The sequence below is a fragment of the Anomaloglossus baeobatrachus genome, chromosome 9, assembly GCF_048569485.1.
Source record: "Anomaloglossus baeobatrachus isolate aAnoBae1 chromosome 9, aAnoBae1.hap1, whole genome shotgun sequence".
In the NCBI taxonomy this organism is placed as follows: domain Eukaryota; kingdom Metazoa; phylum Chordata; class Amphibia; order Anura; family Aromobatidae; genus Anomaloglossus; species Anomaloglossus baeobatrachus.
In genome coordinates, this window is record NC_134361.1 from 26,093,349 (window position 1) to 26,109,902 (window position 16,554).

General features: G+C 47.4%; 1 protein-coding gene across 1 annotated transcript in view; it reads right to left on the bottom strand.

Annotated features, from left to right (window-relative positions):
* Nucleotides 1-14,669, bottom strand: part of LOC142251750 (uncharacterized) — a 127,505-nt gene extending 112,836 nt beyond the window's left edge. The window contains exons 1-3 of the mRNA XM_075324801.1: nucleotides 14,619-14,669; nucleotides 14,082-14,328; nucleotides 148-821 (exon numbers count right to left, since the gene is read on the bottom strand). Coding sequence (XP_075180916.1) covers nucleotides 148-821; nucleotides 14,082-14,328; nucleotides 14,619-14,669 — 972 coding nt within the window. The remainder of the gene's footprint in view (nucleotides 1-147; nucleotides 822-14,081; nucleotides 14,329-14,618) is intronic.
* Nucleotides 14,670-16,554: the final 1,885 nt, after the last annotated feature.

Below are 16,554 nucleotides of genomic sequence, written 5' to 3' on the forward strand. Positions count from 1 at the left end.
AGCTGAAGTTGTTGTTGGAGCTGCAGTAGTTGTTGAAGCTGTAGTAGTTGTTGGAGCTGCAGTGGTAGTTGGAGCTGCAGTAGTTGTTGGAGCTGCTGTAGTAGTTAGAGCTGCAGTAGTAGTTGGAGCTGCAGTTGTTGGAGCTGCAGTAGTAGTTGGAGCTGCAGTAGTTATTGGAGCTGCTGTAGTAGTTGGAGCTGCAGTAGTAGTTGGAGCTGAAGTTGTTGTTGGAGCTGCAGTAGTAGTTGTAGCTGTAATAGTTGTTGGAGCTCCAGTGGTAGTTGAAACTGCAGTAGTTGTTGGAGCTACAGTGGTAGTTGGAGCTATACTTGTTGTTGGAGCTGCAGTAGTTGTTTGAGCTGCAGTGGTAGTTGGAGCTGCAGTAGTAGTTGGAGCTGAAGTTGTTGTTGGAGCTGCAGTAGTTGTTGAAGCTGTAGTAGTTGTTGCAGCTGCAGTAGTTGTTGGAGCTGCAGTGGAAGTTGGAGATGCAGTAGTAGTTGAAGCTGCAGGTGTTGTTGGAGCTGCAGTTGTTGGAGCTGCAGTTGTTGTTGGAGCTGTAGTGGTAGTTGGAGCTGCAGTAGAAGTTGGAGCTGCAGTTGCTGTTGGAGCTGCAGTTGTTGTTGGAGCTGCAGTAGTATTTGGAGCTGCAGTAGTTGTTGGAACTGCTGTAGTAGTTGGAGCTGCAGTAGTTGTTGTAGCTGCAGTAGTTGTAGCTGCAGTGATAGTTGGAGCTGCAGTAGTAGTTAGAGCTCCAGTTGTTGTTGGAGCTGCAGTTGTTGTTGGAACTACTGTAGTAGTTGGAGCTGCAGTAGTAGTTGGAGCTGAAGTTGTTGTTGGAGCTGCAGTAGTTGTTGAAGCTGTAGTAGTTGTTGGAGCTGCAGTAGTAGTTGAAGCTGCAGTAGTTGTTGGAGCTGCTGTAAAAGTTGGAGCTGCAGTAGTAGTTGGAGGTGCAGTTGTTGATGGAGCTGCAGTAGTTGTTGTAGCTGCAGTAGTTGTTGGAGCTGCAGTGGTAGTTGGAGCTGCAGTAGTTGTTGGAGCTACAGTGGTAGTTGGAGCTGCATTTGTTGTTGGAGCTGCAGTAGATGTTGGAGCTGCAGTGGTAGTTGGAGCTGCAGTAGTTGTTGGGGCTGCTGTAGTAGTTGGAGCTGCAGTAGTAGTTGGAGCTGCAGATGTTGTTGGAGCTGCAGTTGTTGTTGGAGCTGCAGTAGTAGTTGGAGCTGCAGTAGTAGTTGGAGCTGCAGTGCTAGTTGGAGCTGCAGTAGTAGTTGGAGCTGCAGTTGTTGTTGGAGCTGCAGTTGTTGTTGTAGCTGCAGTGGTAGTTGGAGCTGCAGTGGCAGTTGGAGCTGCAGTAGTAGTTGGAGCTGCAGTTGTTGTTGGAGCTGCAGTTGTTGGAGCTGCAGATGTAGTTGGAGCTGCAGTGGTAGTTGGAGCTGCAGTAGTAGTTGGAGCTGCAGTTGTTGTTGGAGCTGTAGTAGTTGTTGGAGCTGCAGTGGTAGTTGGAGCTGCATTAGTTGTTGGAGCTCCTGTAGTAGTTGGAGCTGCAGTTGTTGTTGGACCTGCAGTTGTTGTTGGAGCTGCAGTAGTTGTAGCTGCAGTAGTTGTTGGAGCTGCAGTGGTTGTTGGAGCTGCAGTAGTTGTAGCTGCAGTAGTTGTTGGAGCTGCAGTGGTAGTTGGAGCTGCAGTAGTAGTTGGAGCTGCAGTTGTTGGAACTGCAGTAGTTGTTGGAGCTGCAGTAGGTGTTGGAGCTGCTGTAGTAGTTGGAGCTGCAGTAGAAGTTGGAGGTGCAGTTGTTGGTGGAGCTGCAGTTGTTGATGGAGCTGCAGTAGTGTTTGTAACTGCAGTAGTAGTTGGAGCTGCAGTTGTAGATGGAGCTGCAGTAGTTGTTGGAGCTACAGTGGTAGTTGGAGCTGCAGTTGTTGTTGGAGCTGCAGTTGTTGTTAGAGCTGCAGTGGTAGTTGGAGCTGCAGTGGTAGTTGGAGCTGCAGTAGTAGTTGGAGCTGCAGTTGTTGTTGGAGCTGCAGTTGTTGTTTGAGCTGCAGAGGTAGTTGGAGCTGCAGTGGTAGTTGGAGCTGCAGTAGTAGTTGGAGCTGCAGTTGTTGCTGGAGCTGTAGTAGTTGTTGGAGCTGCAGTGGTAGTTGGAGCTGCAGTAGTTGTTGGAGCTGCTGTGGTAGTTGGAGCTGCAGTAGTAGTTGGAGCTGCAGTTGTTGTTGGAGCTGCAGTTGTTGTTGGAGCTGCAGTAGTTGTAGCTGCAGTAGTTGTTGGAGCTGCAGTGGTAGTTGGAGCTGCAGTAGTAGTTGGAGCTGCAGTAGTAGTTGGAGCTGCAGTTGTTGGAGCTGCAGTAATTGTTGGAGCTGCAGTAGTTGTTGGAGCTGCAGTAGTTGTTGGAGCTGCAGTGGTAGTTGGAGATGCAGTAGTTGTTGGAGCTGCTGTAGTAGTTGGAGCTGCAGTAGTAAATGGAGCTGCAGATGTTGTTGGAGCTGCAATTGTTGTTGGAGCTGCAGTTGTTGTTGGAGCTGCAGTGGTAGTTGGAGCTGCAGTAGTATTTGGAGCTGCTGTAGTAGTTGGAGCTGCAGTTGTTGTTGGAGCTGCAGTTGTTGGAGCTGCAGTAGTTGTTGGAGCTGCAGTAGTTGTTGGAGCTGCAGTGGTAGTTGGAGAAGCAGTAGTTGTTGGAGCTGCTGTAGTAGTTAGAGCTGCAGTTGTTCTTGGAGCTGCAGTTGTTGTTGGAGCTGCAGTGGTAGTTGGAGCTGCAGTAGTAGTTGGAGCTGCAGATGTTGTTGGAGCTGCAGTTGTTGTTGGAGCTGCAGTAGTTGTTGGAGCTGCAGTAGTTGTTGGAGCTGCTGTAGTAGTTTGAGCTGCAGTAGTAGTTGGAGCTGCAGTAGTTGTTGGAGCTGCAGTAGTTGTTGGAGCTGCAGTGGTAGTTGGAGCTACAGTAGTAGTTGGAGCTCCAGTTGTTGTTGGAGCTGCAGTTGTTGTTGGAGCTGCTGTAGTAGTTGGAGCTGCAGTAGTAGTTGGAGCTGAAGTTGTTGTTGGAGCTGCAGTAGTTGTTGAAGCTGTAGTAGTTGTTAGAGCTGCAGTGGTAGTTGAAGCTGCAGTAGTTGTTGGAGCTGCTGTAGTAGTTGCAGCTGCAGTAGAAGTTGGAGGTGCAGTTGTTGGTGGAGCTGCAGTAGTTGTTGTAGCTGCAGTTGTTGTTGGAGCTTCAGTAGATGTTGGAGCTGCAGTGGTAGTTGGAGCTCCAGTAGTTGTTGGAGCTGCTGTAGTAGTTGGAGCTGCAGTTGTTGTTGGAGCTGCAGTGGTAGTTGGAGCTGCAGTGGTAGTTGGAGCTGCAGTAGTAGTTGGAGCTGCAGTTGTTGTTGGAGCTGCAGTTGTTGGAGCTGCAGTGGTAGTTGGAGCTGCAGTGGTAGTTGGAGCTGCAGTAGTAGTTGGAGCTGCAGTTGTTGTTTGAGCTGCAGTTGTTGTTGGAGCTGCAGAGGTAGTTGGAGCTGCCGTGGTAGTTGGAGCTGCAGTAGTAGTTGGAGCTGCAGTTGTTGTTGGACCTTTAGTAGTTGTTGCAGCTGCAGTGGTAGTTGGAGCTGCAGTAGTTGTTGGAGCTGCTGTAGTAGTTGGAGCTGCAGTATTAGTTGGTGCTGCAGTTGTTGTTGGAGCTGCAGTTGTTGTTGGAGCTGCAGTAGTTGTAGCTGCAGTAGTTGTTGGAGCTGCAGTGGTAGTTGGAGCTGCAGTAGTAGTTGGAGCTGCAGTAGTAGTTGGAGCTGCAGTTGTTGGAGCTGCAGTTGTTGTTGGAGCTGCAGTAGTTGTTGGAGCTGCAGTAGTTGTTGGAGCTGCAGTGGTAGTTGGAGATGCAGTAGTTGTTGGAGCTGCTGTAGTAGTTGGAGCTGCAGTAGTAAATGGAGCTGCAGTTGTTGTTGGAGCTGCAGTTGATGTTGGAGCTGCAGTTGTTGTTGGAGCTGCAGTGGTAGTTGGAGCTGCAGTAGTAGTTGGAGCTGCAGTAGTAGTTGGAGCTGCAGTTGTTGTTGGAGCTGAAGTTGTTGTTGGAGCTGCAGTAGTTGTTGGAGCTGCAGTAGTTGTTCGAGCTGCAGTGGTAGTTGGAGATGCAGTAGTTGTTGGAGCTGCTGTAGTAGTTAGAGCTGCAGTAGTTGTTGGAGCTGCTGTAGTAGTTGCAGCTGCAGTAGAAGTTGGAGGTGCAGTTGTTGGTGGAGCTGCAGTAGTTGTTGTAGCTGCAGTTGTTGTTGGAGCTTCAGTAGATGTTGGAGCTGCAGTGGTAGTTGGAGCTCCAGTAGTTGTTGGAGCTGCTGTAGTAGTTGGAGCTGCAGTTGTTGTTGGAGCTGCAGTGGTAGTTGGAGCTCCAGTGGTAGTTGGAGCTGCAGTAGTAGTTGGAGCTGCAGTTGTTGTTGGAGCTGCAGTTGTTGGAGCTGCAGTGGTAGTTGGAGCTGCAGTGGTAGTTGGAGCTGCAGTAGTAGTTGGAGCTGCAGTTGTTGTTTGAGCTGCAGTTGTTGTTGGAGCTGCAGAGGTAGTTGGAGCTGCCGTGGTAGTTGGAGCTGCAGTAGTAGTTGGAGCTGCAGTTGTTGTTGGACCTTTAGTAGTTGTTGGAGCTGCAGTGGTAGTTGGAGCTGCAGTAGTTGTTGGAGCTGCTGTAGTAGTTGGAGCTGCAGTATTAGTTGGAGCTGCAGTTGTTGTTGGAGCTGCAGTTGTTGTTGGAGCTGCAGTAGTTGTAGCTGCAGTAGTTGTTGGAGCTGCAGTGGTAGTTGGAGCTGCAGTAGTAGTTGGAGCTGCAGTAGTAGTTGGAGCTGCAGTTGTTGGAGCTGCAGTTGTTGTTGGAGCTGCAGTAGTTGTTGGAGCTGCAGTAGTTGTTGGAGCTGCAGTGATAGTTGGAGATGCAGTAGTTGTTGGAGCTGCTGTAGTAGTTGGAGCTGCAGTAGTAAATTGAGCTGCAGTTGTTGTTGGAGCTGCAGTTGATGTTGGAGCTGCAGTTGTTGTTGGAGCTGCAGTGGTAGTTGGAGCTGCAGTAGTAGTTGGAGCTGCAGTTGTTGTTGGAGCTGAAGTTGTTGTTGGAGCTGCAGTAGTTGTTGGAGCTGCAGTAGTTGTTCGAGCTGCAGTGGTAGTTGGAGATGCAGTAGTTGTTGGAGCTGCTGTAGTAGTTAGAGCTGCAGTTGTTGTTGGAGCTGCAGTTGTTGCTGGAGCTGCAGTGGTAGTTGGAGCTGCAGTAGTAGTTGGAGCTGGAGTTGTTGTTGGAGCTGCAGTTGTTGTTGGAGCTGCAGTAGTAGTTGGAGCTGCAGTAGTTGTTGGAGCTGCTGTAGTAGTTGGAGCTGCAGTAGTTGTTGGAGCTGCAGTAGTTGTTGAAGCTGCTGTAGTAGTTGGAGCTGCAGTAGTAGTTGGAGCTGAAGTTGTTGTTGGAGCTGCAGTAGTTGTTGAAGCTGTAGTAGTTGTTGGAGCTGCAGTGGTAGTTGAAGCTGCAGTAGTTGTTGGAGCTGCTGTAGTAGTTGGAGCTGCAGTAGTAGTTGGAGGTGCAGTTGTTGGTGGAGCTGCAGTTGTTGATGGAGCTGCAGAAGTTGTTGTAGCTGCAGTAGTTGTTGGAGCTGCAGTGGTAGTTGGAGCTACAGTGGTAGTTGGAGCTGCAGTTGTTGTTGGAGCTGCAGTAGATGTTGGAGCTGCAGAGGTAGTTGGAGCTGCAGTGGTAGTTGGAGCTGCAGTAGTAGTTAGAGCTGCAGTTGTTGTTGGAGCTGTAGTAGTTGTTGGAGCTGCAGTGGTAGTTGGAGCTGCAGTAGTTGTTGGAGCTGTTGTAGTAGTTGGAGCTGCAGTAGTAGTTGGAGCTGCAGTTGTTGTTGGAGCTGCAGTGGTAGTTGGAGCTGCAGTGGTAGTTGGAGCTGCAGTAGTAGTTGGAGCTGCAGTTGTTGTTGGAGCTGCAGTTGTTGTTGGAGCTGCAGAGGTAGTTGGAGCTGCAGTGGTAGTTGGAGCTGCAGTAGTAGTTGGAGCTGCAGTTGTTGTTTGAGCTGTAGTAGTTGTTGGAGCTGCAGTGGTAGTTGGAGCTGCAGTAGTTGTTGGAGCTGTTGTAGTAGTTGGAGCTGCAGTAGTAGTTGGAGCTGCAGTTGTTGTTGGAGCTGCAGTTGTTGTTGGAGCTGCAGTAGTTGTAGCTGCAGTAGTTGTTGGAGCTGCAGTGGTAGTTGGAGCTGCATTAGTAGTTGGAGCTGCAGTAGTAGTTGGAGCTGCAGTTGTTGGAGCTGCAGTTGTTGTCGGAGCTGCAGTAGTTGTTGGAGCTGCAGTAGTTGTTGGAGCTGCAGTGGTAGTTGGAGATGCAGTAGTTGTTGGAGCTGCTGTAGTAGTTGAAGCTGCAGTAGTAAATGGAGCTGCAGATGTTGTTGGAGCTGCAATTGTTGTTGGAGCTGCAGTTGTTGTTGGAGCTGCAGTGGTAGTTGGAGCTGCAGTAGTAGTTGGAGCTGCAGTAGTAGTTGGAGCTGCAGTTGTTGTTGGAGCTGCAGTTGTTGTTGGAGCTGCAGTAGTTGTTGGAGCTGCAGTAGTTGTTGGAGCTGCAGTGGTAGTTGGAGAAGCAGTAGTTGTTGGAGCTGCTGTAGTAGTTAGAGCTGCAGTTGTTGTTGGAGCTGCAGTTGTTGTTGGAGCTGCAGTGGTAGTTGGAGCTGCAGTAGTAGTTGGAGCTGCAGTTGTTGTTGGAGCTGCAGTTGTTGTTGGAGCTGCAGTAGTAGTTGGAGCTGCAGTAGTAGTTGGAGCTGCAGTAGTTGTTGGAGCTGCAGTAGTTGTTGGAGCTGCAGTGGTAGTTGTAGCTGCAGTAGTAGTTGGAGCTCCAGTTGTTGTTGGAGCTGCAGTTGTTGTTGGAGCTGCTGTAGTAGTTGGAGCTGCAGTAGTAGTTGGAGCCCCAGTTGTTGTTGGAGCTGAAGTTGTTGTTGGAGCTGCAGTAGTTGTTGAAGCTGTAGTAGTTGTTGGAGCTGCAGTGGTAGTTGAAGCTGCAGTAGTTGTTGGAGCTGCTGTAGTAGTTGCAGCTGCAGTAGTAGTTGGAGGTGCAGTTGTTGGTGGAGCTGCAGTAGTTGTTGGAGCTGCAGTTGTTGTTGGAGCTGCAGTAGATGTTGGAGCTTCAGTGGTAGTTGGAGCTGCAGTAGTTGTTGGAGCTGCTGTAGTAGTTGGAGCTGCAGTTGTTGGAGCTGCAGTGGTAGTTGGAGCTGCAGTAGTAGTTGGAGCTGCAGTTGTTGTTGGAGCTGCAGTTGTTGGAGCTGCAGTGGTAGTTGGAGCTGCAGTGGTAGTTGGAGCTGCAGTAGTAGTTGGAGCTGCAGTTGTAGCTGCAGTAGTTGTTGGAGCTGCAGTGGTAGTTGGAGCTGCAGTAGTAGTTGGAGCTGCAGTTGTTGTTGGAGCTGCAGTTGTTGTTGGAGCTGCAGTAGTTGTAGCTGCAGTAGTTGTTGGAGCTGCAGTGGTAGTTGGAGCTGCAGTAGTAGTTGGAGCTGCAGTAGTAGTTGGAGCTGCAGTTGTTGGAGCTGCAGTTGTTGTTGGAGCTGCAGTAGCTGTTGGAGCTGCAGTAGTTGTTGGAGCTGCAGTGGTAGTTGGAGATGCAGTAGTTGTTGGAGCTGCTGTAGTAGTTGGAGCTGCAGTAGTAGTTGGAGCTGCAGTTGTTGTTGGAGCTGCAGTAGTTGTTGGAGCTGCAGTAGTTGTTGGAGCTGCAGTGGTAGTTGGAGATGCAGTAGTTGTTGGAGCTGCTGTAGTAGTTGGAGCTGCAGTAGTAAATGGAGCTGCAGTTGTTGTTGGAGCTGCAGTTGTTGTTGGAGCTGCAGTTGTTGTTGGAGCTGCAGTGGTAGTTGGAGCTGCAGTAGTAGTTGGAGCTGCAGTTGTAGTTGGAGCTGAAGTTGTTGTTGGAGCTGCAGTAGTTGTTGGAGCTGCAGTAGTTGTTGGAGCTGCAGTGGTAGTTGGAGATGCAGTAGTTGTTGGAGCTGCTGTAGTAGTTAGAGCTGCAGTTGTTGTTGGAGCTGCAGTTGTTGTTGGAGCTGCAGTTGTTGTTGGAGCTGCAGTAGTAGTTGGAGCTGCAGTAGTTGTTGGAGCTGCTGTTGTTGTTGGAGCTGCAGTTGTTGTTGGAGCTGCAGTAGTAGTTAGAGCTGCAGTAGTTGTTGGAGCTGCTATAGTAGTTGGAGCTGCAGTAGTAGTTGGAGCTGCAGTAGTTGTTGGAGCTGCAGTAGTTGTTGGAGCTGCAGTGGTAGTTGGAGCTGCAGTAGTAGTTGGAGCTCCAGTTGTTGTTGGAGCTGCAGTTGTTGTTGGAGCTGCTGTAGTAGTTGGAGCTGCAGTAGTAGTTGGAGCTGAAGTTGTTGTTGGAGCTGCAGTAGTTGTTGAAGCTGTAGTAGTTGTTGGAGCTGCAGTGGTAGTTGAAGCTGCAGTAGTTGTTGGAGCTTCTGTAGTAGTTGGAGCTGCAGTAGTATTTGGAGGTGCAGTTGTTGGTGGAGCTGCAGTAGTTGTTGGAGCTGCAGTTGTTGTTGGAGCTGCAGTAGATGTTGGAGCTGCAGTGGTAGTTGGAGCTGCAGTAGTTGTTGGAGCTGCTGTAGTAGTTGGAGCTGCAGTTGTTGTTGGAGCTGCAGTGGTAGTTGGAGCTGCAGTGGTAGTTGGAGCTGCAGTTGTTGTTGGAGCTGCAGTTGTTGGAGCTGCAATGGTAGTTGGAGCTGCAGTGGTAGTTGGAGCTTCAGTAGTAGTTGGAGCTGCAGTTGTTGTTGTAGCTACAGTTGTTGTTGGAGCTGCAGAGGTAGTTGGAGCTGCCGTGGTAGTTGGAGCTGCAGTAGTAGTTGGAGCTGCAGTTGTTGTTGGAGCTGTAGTAGTTGTTGGAGCTGCAGTGGTAGTTGGAGCTGCAGTAGTTGTTGGAGCTGCTGTAGTAGTTGGAGCTGCAGTTGTTGTTGGAGCTGCAGTTGTTGTTGGAGCTGCAGTAGTTGTAGCTGCAGTAGATGTTGGAGGTGCAGTGGTTGTTGTAGCTGCAGTAGTTGTTGTAGCTGCAGTAGTTGTTGGAGCTGCAGTGGTAGTTGGAGCTGCAGTAGTAGTTGGAGCTGCAGTTGTTGTTGGAGCTGCAGTAGTTGTTGGAGCTGCAGTAGTTGTTGGAGCTGCAGTGGTAGTTGGAGATGCAGTAGTTGTTGGAGCTGCTGTTGTAGTTGGAGCTGCAGTTGTTGTTGGAGCTGCAGTTGTTGTTGGAGCTGCAGTTGTTGTTGGAGCTGCAGTGGTAGTTGGAGGTGCAGTAGTAGTTGGAGCTGCAGTTGTTGTTGGAGCTGCAGTTGTTGGAGCTGCAGTAGTAGTTGGAGCTGCAGTAGTTGTTAGAGCTGCTGTAGTAGTTGGAGCTGCAGTAGTAGTTGGAGCTGCAGTAGTTGTTGGAGCTGCAGTGGTAGTTGGAGCTGCAGTAGTAATTGGAGCTCCAGTTGTTGTTGGAGCTGCAGTTGTTGTTGGAGCTGCTGTAGTAGTTGGAGCTGCAGTAGTAGTTGGAGCTGAAGTTGTTGTTGGAGCTGCAGTAGTTGTTGAAGCTGTAGTAGTAGTTGGAGCTGCAGTTCTTGTTGGAGCTGCAGTGGTAGTTGGAGCTGCAGTAGTAGTTGGAGCTCCAGTTGTTGTTGGAGCTGCAGTTGTTGTTGGAGCTGCTGTAGTAGTTGGAGCTGCAGTAGTAGTTGGAGCTACAGTGGTAGTTGGAGCTGCAGTTGTTGTTGGAGCTGCAGTAGATGTTGGAGCTGCAGTGGTAGTTAGAGCTGCAGTAGTTGTTGGAGCTGCTGTAGTAGTTGGAGCTGCAGTTGTTGTTGGAGCTGCAGTTGTTGTTGGAGCTGCAGTTGTTGTTGGAGCTTCAGTAGTAGTTGGAGCTGCAGTAGTTGTTGGAGCTGCAGTGGTTGTTAGAGCTGCAGTTGTAGTTGGAGGAGCAGTAGTTGTTGGAGCTGCAGTAGTAGTTGGAGCTGTAGTAGTTGTTGGAGCTGCAATTGTAGTTGGAGGAGCAGTAGTTGTTGGAGCTGTAGTATTTGCTGGAGTTGCAGTAGTTGGTTGTCCTGTTTGTGCTTTACACATGGTTAGGACTGTAATAGTAAATTAAGAGAAAAGATTAGAAAATATTTATGTTACTGTAGAATTTAAAATACTTTATTTTAAGATACATTATTTCTAGAGATAGGCGACCAGTAAAATTTTCGGCCCTGTATTATTCAAGCCAAATAACTTCTATTATTTGTGTATTTCTCAGGATTCATGACTAAATCCCCATGCAAGTCAATAAGAAACTTTAATTATTTTCATTACGACCTTTGTATTCGGTCTGGGAGAGCTGTAAAAATGCTGATATTGATAAAAAAAAAGTGTAGAATCTGAATGGGAACAGCATGGGAAAGATGTCTGGATGCATTTCTGACTCAGCTTTTGTTTCTGGGAATAATATTGTCAGAGATTTATATGGATTGAAAGCATAAGTATAACACTTACTGTGATTCCCCGCAGCTGTGACTTTACTTCCTAGTTCACTCATTGGAACTCATACTTATCCACTGCTTCCTTTGCTCACCCTCTCTGAAAGCGACTGTGATTGACTACAGTCACACTGCCAACATCTCTGATTGTCTGCCCTCAAAGTAGCTGCTTGGGTCCCCGAATGGAGTGTTAAAAGATATAAAAATGTGAAAAAAATGTTGCAGGGACCCCATTTATAAATACCCGGCACAGATAAAACAGAAAGCTACAGGCTGCAGCCCCCAGCCATGCATATTATCTTGGGTGTGTATCAAAATAGGAGGGATCCCAAGTGTTTTTCTTTTAATTATTTTCATAAATAACTTTTTAAAAAGCATGCAATTATTTCTCCACTCCCCCATTGTCACGAACAGACGGATGGTTGTCTTACAAGATCCTCCCACTGTTTATCAATTTGTCAAAATTCGACTGCTCTCTAACGCCCTTTTTTTCGGCAGGTCACTTTTGGTACTGCCGGACAAATACAAAATGAAGCTGCTAAGCAACTAATGCCGAATATTGAAGGTCTGCCAACATGGGTAATGTATATATTACCGATTCCCGCTAATGGAATAATTATATACCTCAGTACCCCTTGCTGATAGCACCCCAATAATTCTACACAATAATAATTCCGCTACCACCATCGAAACTTTTCTACAGGTAGTTCGGTCACCCATTATAGATAGCAAAAGGCCCTTTGGGATTGGATTCGTATATAGAACAGGAGGAAACAAACTATTACATTTTTTATATTTAATCCGAAAATAGGCAGTGTTTATAAAATATACAAGATATTACAAAAGGGAACAATACAAATACAGTGTAGAGAATTACATAAAAATAAAAGGGATAATCGTGAAACTTACTAAACTCGTGCCATAGATGTGACGTCCGAATTTATGGAGGGAAGGTCCCCAGAATAAGATGCAAATGGACAGCTCTACAGTCTAGCTGTGCCTTCCGGAACTGACCATCTCTAAAAATGAGCTTCAGACTTTTATGACCTAAGTTCTCCCACCCACCTGTGACCTCATTTTACGATACCTTGTGGGTTGTGCCAAGATGTTCAGCAAAGAGAGATAATTCTATTGTTTCGCATATCTTCGCCCCTGGACCACACAGGTGAGAGATATTTGCATCATATTTTATATCCCGATTTTACATTCGCATAGATACCAAACATAACATATCTAGCATGATTTTATTGGCCAATACCTATTTCTTGCGATACCAGTGATCTCCTAACAAAGCCAAATGGTGCGATGGACTCAGCGCTTCGCAGGGATTCTGGCAATATGCTTTTCATTTTTCTAGCCATTCATGTGGCGTCTAAAAAACTGAGTTCATAGCTTTTCCCTCCAAAAGAACAAAGAGATGTTTCTGTGTGTAAGGATTTGGTTGTAGCTCTACCATCACCTGAGTCGTAAATACCTCACTCTCAGCCAGATAAGATGTCATCGTTATGGCGATCTCCATCTCTGTGCTGGCTGAGGGGGAGAAGGAGGGGTGGTATAGGGACCTAAACAGTTAACATGACATCCATCATTTTGATACCCAGCTAAGTTAAAGCTCACAGTTGTGATCTGGTATTATCATGCTGAGGAGTGCCATGATTATTGAACCCCACAGCTTAAAAAGAGCAGCCCTCAGCCAACCAGAATTGTCACATCCATGGGATGTCACCATTTCAGTGCTTTACTCTGCTCATACTGATTGCCCTGTTGCAGTGACAATCAAGGTAATATAAGGGGTTAATGACAGCTGCCACTTGAAAAAAAAACACAGCTGCCACTAAGCCTTGGATTGGTAATGGAGATCCCCCCATTACTAATCCTGCAAGTAAAAAGAAATAAAAACCAAAACCCTCTTTCTTTAATTTATTGACCCTCAAAACACCCCGATCCGACATAATCCATACCACAACGTCCCATGATGGTCCCGGCTCTGCCAAATACTGAAATCGCAGCACACATGCACATTAGAGAACATTCTCAGGCAGACAATGACTGAGCCGTAGCTGTGAGGATTGATATCACTGAGTTTACCTGCTGTCACAGCTGGAGGTTACCACCGTACCCTACCTTTTACCACAGTTAACCTCTTCACTCCCGGGTGATTTTTGGTTTTCGTTTTTGTCTGTTGCTTTCCATTCTTCAATGAAAGGTCTGGGACAATTTCATTACACCCTCCAAACACCCAGGCCAGTGTCAGTAAAATGGAGGTCAGAATCCACAGGTTCATTTAGAGTCAGGGGATGAGTCTGAAGTGTCGGTGTGCACACAACACAACCCTGGGGACTTCTTCTGCCACATCTATAATCAGACAGATTGACAGTTTTTCAAAATACAAATCGTGTCCCTTGACGAGTTTTGTACACAGAACAAATCAGAGGATATCGCTCAGTGAGAGAAAGGATCTCTGGAGTGTATTGTGCAGGTGACGGGAACTGGTACAGAGATCAGGTGAAGGATATCATAGAACCGAGCTTGCCACTGCTGGTGTTCCACAATGTGCAAGGGTGGACCAACAAGTTAGAAAGAAGATGTCGGATACACACTGGAAGAAACAATGAGGAGAGCTTCATAAAAAATTGTGTTACCAATACCATTGTTAACTCCTAGAATGTTAGAGCCAATGCACAATTTACAAGAACGGACCAAAGAATTATCCCTTGGGGCTCTCTGATACAAACTAGAAGAGACTGTGAGGAGGGCCTTATAAAACATTGTGTTACCATGTGTAAGGAGTATCACTCGTAGAATGGTAGAACCAATGCGCTATGTACAAGAGTGGACCAATGAATTACCCCTGGCGGTTCTCTGATACACACTAGAAGAGACAGTGAGGAGGGCCTTACAAAACATTGTATTACCATAGGTAAAGAATGGCACTACTAGAGTGGTAGAGCCAATGCACTATGTGCAACGGCGGACAACAAAAAATGACCCCTTGGAGTATACATATATCATGATGAGCTTCAAAACACAGTGGAGAAAGAGGAGTAGGATCTGAGAAACAAAAAACACATATACCCTTTTTTGGATGCGCAGGGATCCACGTTAATAAAACTTACAAAACTGAACAATTTTGGGTGACTTTAGGTTTGCTGTGTGTCATCTGGTAGGGGGACAAAGTCTGTGGGAATCCAGCCCTTGTTCAATTTTAGAAGAGTCATCCTGCTTGTATTTCCCTGTGACAGGCGGCTGCACCTATCTGTTATGATGGCCCCGGCGGCACTAAAATCCCCATCAGACACAACGCTAGTGGCATGGCAGGCGTACAAGGAGAGTTTGTGACATGTCCGGCTTAAATACCCAAATGTCAAATGGCACTGAGGAATTATGGAGCACGCTGGTACTATCACCTTGGTACTCCTTCACCATCTTCATCAACTTCACCCTCCTTGTCAGAGTACCCCGCACAGCCATCACTTGGTCTTGGGACAGTTTGATGAAACCGTAAAAGGTCTTAGACATTGTACTCCTGCCTGTGTTGCACCTGGTGTGCATGTCGGTCCTTTCTAATCCTTGGTTGTCCAAAGAAGTGGTAGCTATGCAGCCAGCATTATGTGAGGGGAATTTTTGGAGCAACTGTTCAACAATGGCCTTCTGGTATTGTTGCATTTTATTAGCCCTTTCTCACACCGGAAGGAGAGATGGAAATTTGTCCTTGTACCACTGGGTTGAGAAAGAGGCACAACCAGTGTTTTGTCATGGCCAAAATGGGAATCACGTGAGGGTTTTGGGAAAGGCAGTAGGACATGAACTCTGCCATGCGTATCAGACTATCTTGAGGCAACTTTTCATTGTGCCCTCCAGAACGAATACCGTCCATCATCTCCTCCTCTTCCTTCCTCTCCTCCTCCTGCTCCTCTTCTTTAGGCCATCCACGCTGAACAGACAAGAAGCTGGTGTTGGTAGTCCCCTCTCTAGAGCAAACAAACAACTCCTGTTCCACCTCCTCCCTAGCATCTCCTCCCTAGCATGCTCCTCCTGATTAACTCCCAATCTGGTCTGAGACGATAGAATGAGGCTGGACTGGGCAGTATTATCCAGTGTAATGTCTTGCTCCATAACCACCTGCCTGGCATGCAAAGCTTCCTCTTTCAGAGTGAGCAGTGAATGTTTCAGTAGACACAGCAGTGGGATGGTTAGGCAGATTAGGGAGTCATCACAACTCACCATCTTGGTGGAGTTCTCAAAGTTTTGGAGAACCTCCCAGATTTCAGACATCTATGCCCCTCAGCAGTTGTTATGTGTGGAGGCTGACTGGAAGTCCAATGGGCATGTTAAAGCTGGTAATCAACTTTTGTCCTCAGCTGCTCATATGTGTAATGTGGAGTTCCAGCATGTAGGCTTGGAAAGCATTCAGTGAGGTGGCAATTGAAAGCACTGCTGCAGTACTGCCAGACCGATGGCAGCTGTAGGTGACTTTTTGAAATGGGAGAAGACATGGCGTACCTTGACAAGTAGCTCTGGTAAGTCTGGGTATGTTTTCAGAAACCGCTGTACAACTTAGTTAAGCACATAGGCCAGGCATGGAATGTGGTCCATCTAGCCAAGCTTCATAGCAGCCATAAGGTTACACCCTTTACAACCATGCCTGGTTTTAGGTTCAGCAGTGAGAGCCACCAATTGGTCTGGTCTTTTAGACCTTTCAACAGCTCTGTTAAGGTGTGTGGTTTATCTCCTAAAGAGATGAGTTTCAGTAGAGCATTATGCTGCTTCGCCGAGGCAGTGCTGCAGGATTTCTAGTTTGGGACTGATGGGTAGATAAATTCAGCTGAGGATAAAAAGCAAGAGGAGGAGTGGGTGCATGAACTGGTATACAAAAAGTGGGAAACCCTGATGGAACTTGGGCCCGCTACTCTACGTGTCGGAAGCACGTGTGGTGTCCCAGAGTCTGACTCCATCCCAGCCTCCACCAGGTTCACCCAGTGTGCCATCAAGAAAATGTAGTACGTGTACACATGTCTGTGGTAAAGTGGACTTTCAAAGTAACTGCATTGGTCAGCGCATAGGTGATGGCACATTGGGAGGAATAGTGGCGGCGGGGGACTGAGTACTGAGGGACAGCAGCCGCCATGAGGTTGTGGAAAGACTCTTTTCTATAAGCCGAAATGGCAACATTTCCAGAGTGAGCAGTCTGTCAATGTGGCCATTTAGTGTTTGGGCCTGTGGGTGGATGAGTATTTTCTCTTCCTTTCCAAAGTCTGGGGGAGGGGCATCTTAATGTTTCACTGCGACAAGAAAGTGGACATAGTTGCTGATATTAGTTGTGTATGTGGGGAGGAGGCATCCGCACATGCTCACTGGACAGCGAATTAGAAAGCATGTAGCCCCGGTGTAAGTGGCAGTGGTTTCATCTTAAGAGACTGGTTTTCTACCCAGGGGTTCCAACCACTTAGTGGGGTGCTTTGCTAACAGGTGCTTGAGCATGCTGATGGTGCTCAGCTTGGTAGTAATCTCACCTCAGCTTGGCATCGCAGATGCTGCAAATAACTGTCCTTTTGTCATTATGACTTTCACTAAAAAATAGCCAGACTGTGGGACACTAAACCCTTGGCCTATGATCTGGCCTTGTGGGGTTGCTCTGTGGATCATTCACCAACTTCTCACTCTGGTAAACCCACTGCCTCTTTCTTCCTTTTGTGGTGCTATAGATCCCCAGCCCAAATAGGGCTCATCCAAGCAGAGGAGTTGTGTCACATGTATGTGGTGTGGTGTTGAGGGTTAGCTGACATTGACTTCCTTTTCTTTCTCTATATAGACCCAATGACGCAGTAATGCCAGTAGAGAGTTGGCTACGCATTACCATTACTGTGATTGGCAAGCAATCCCAGCATGTTTAAGGATCCACTAGATTATTCAAAGCATGGCACCATATTTATACGTACACTATTTTGTTGTAGTATTGCATGATGCCTACTTTATCTAATGTGTAACATATGCTTCATTTGTGCCCCAGAATTTTTCTTTAGAGTGGCTTTATCTAACTAGTAGAGGGGAGTCAGAATGATGTTCATACGCTCTGACATTTTCTGCCCAGTTTGGGGAACATACATTATTTCTGTTTTGCTGTTGGTACAGGCTCCCCTTACAGTAGAGGTGTGCTCTG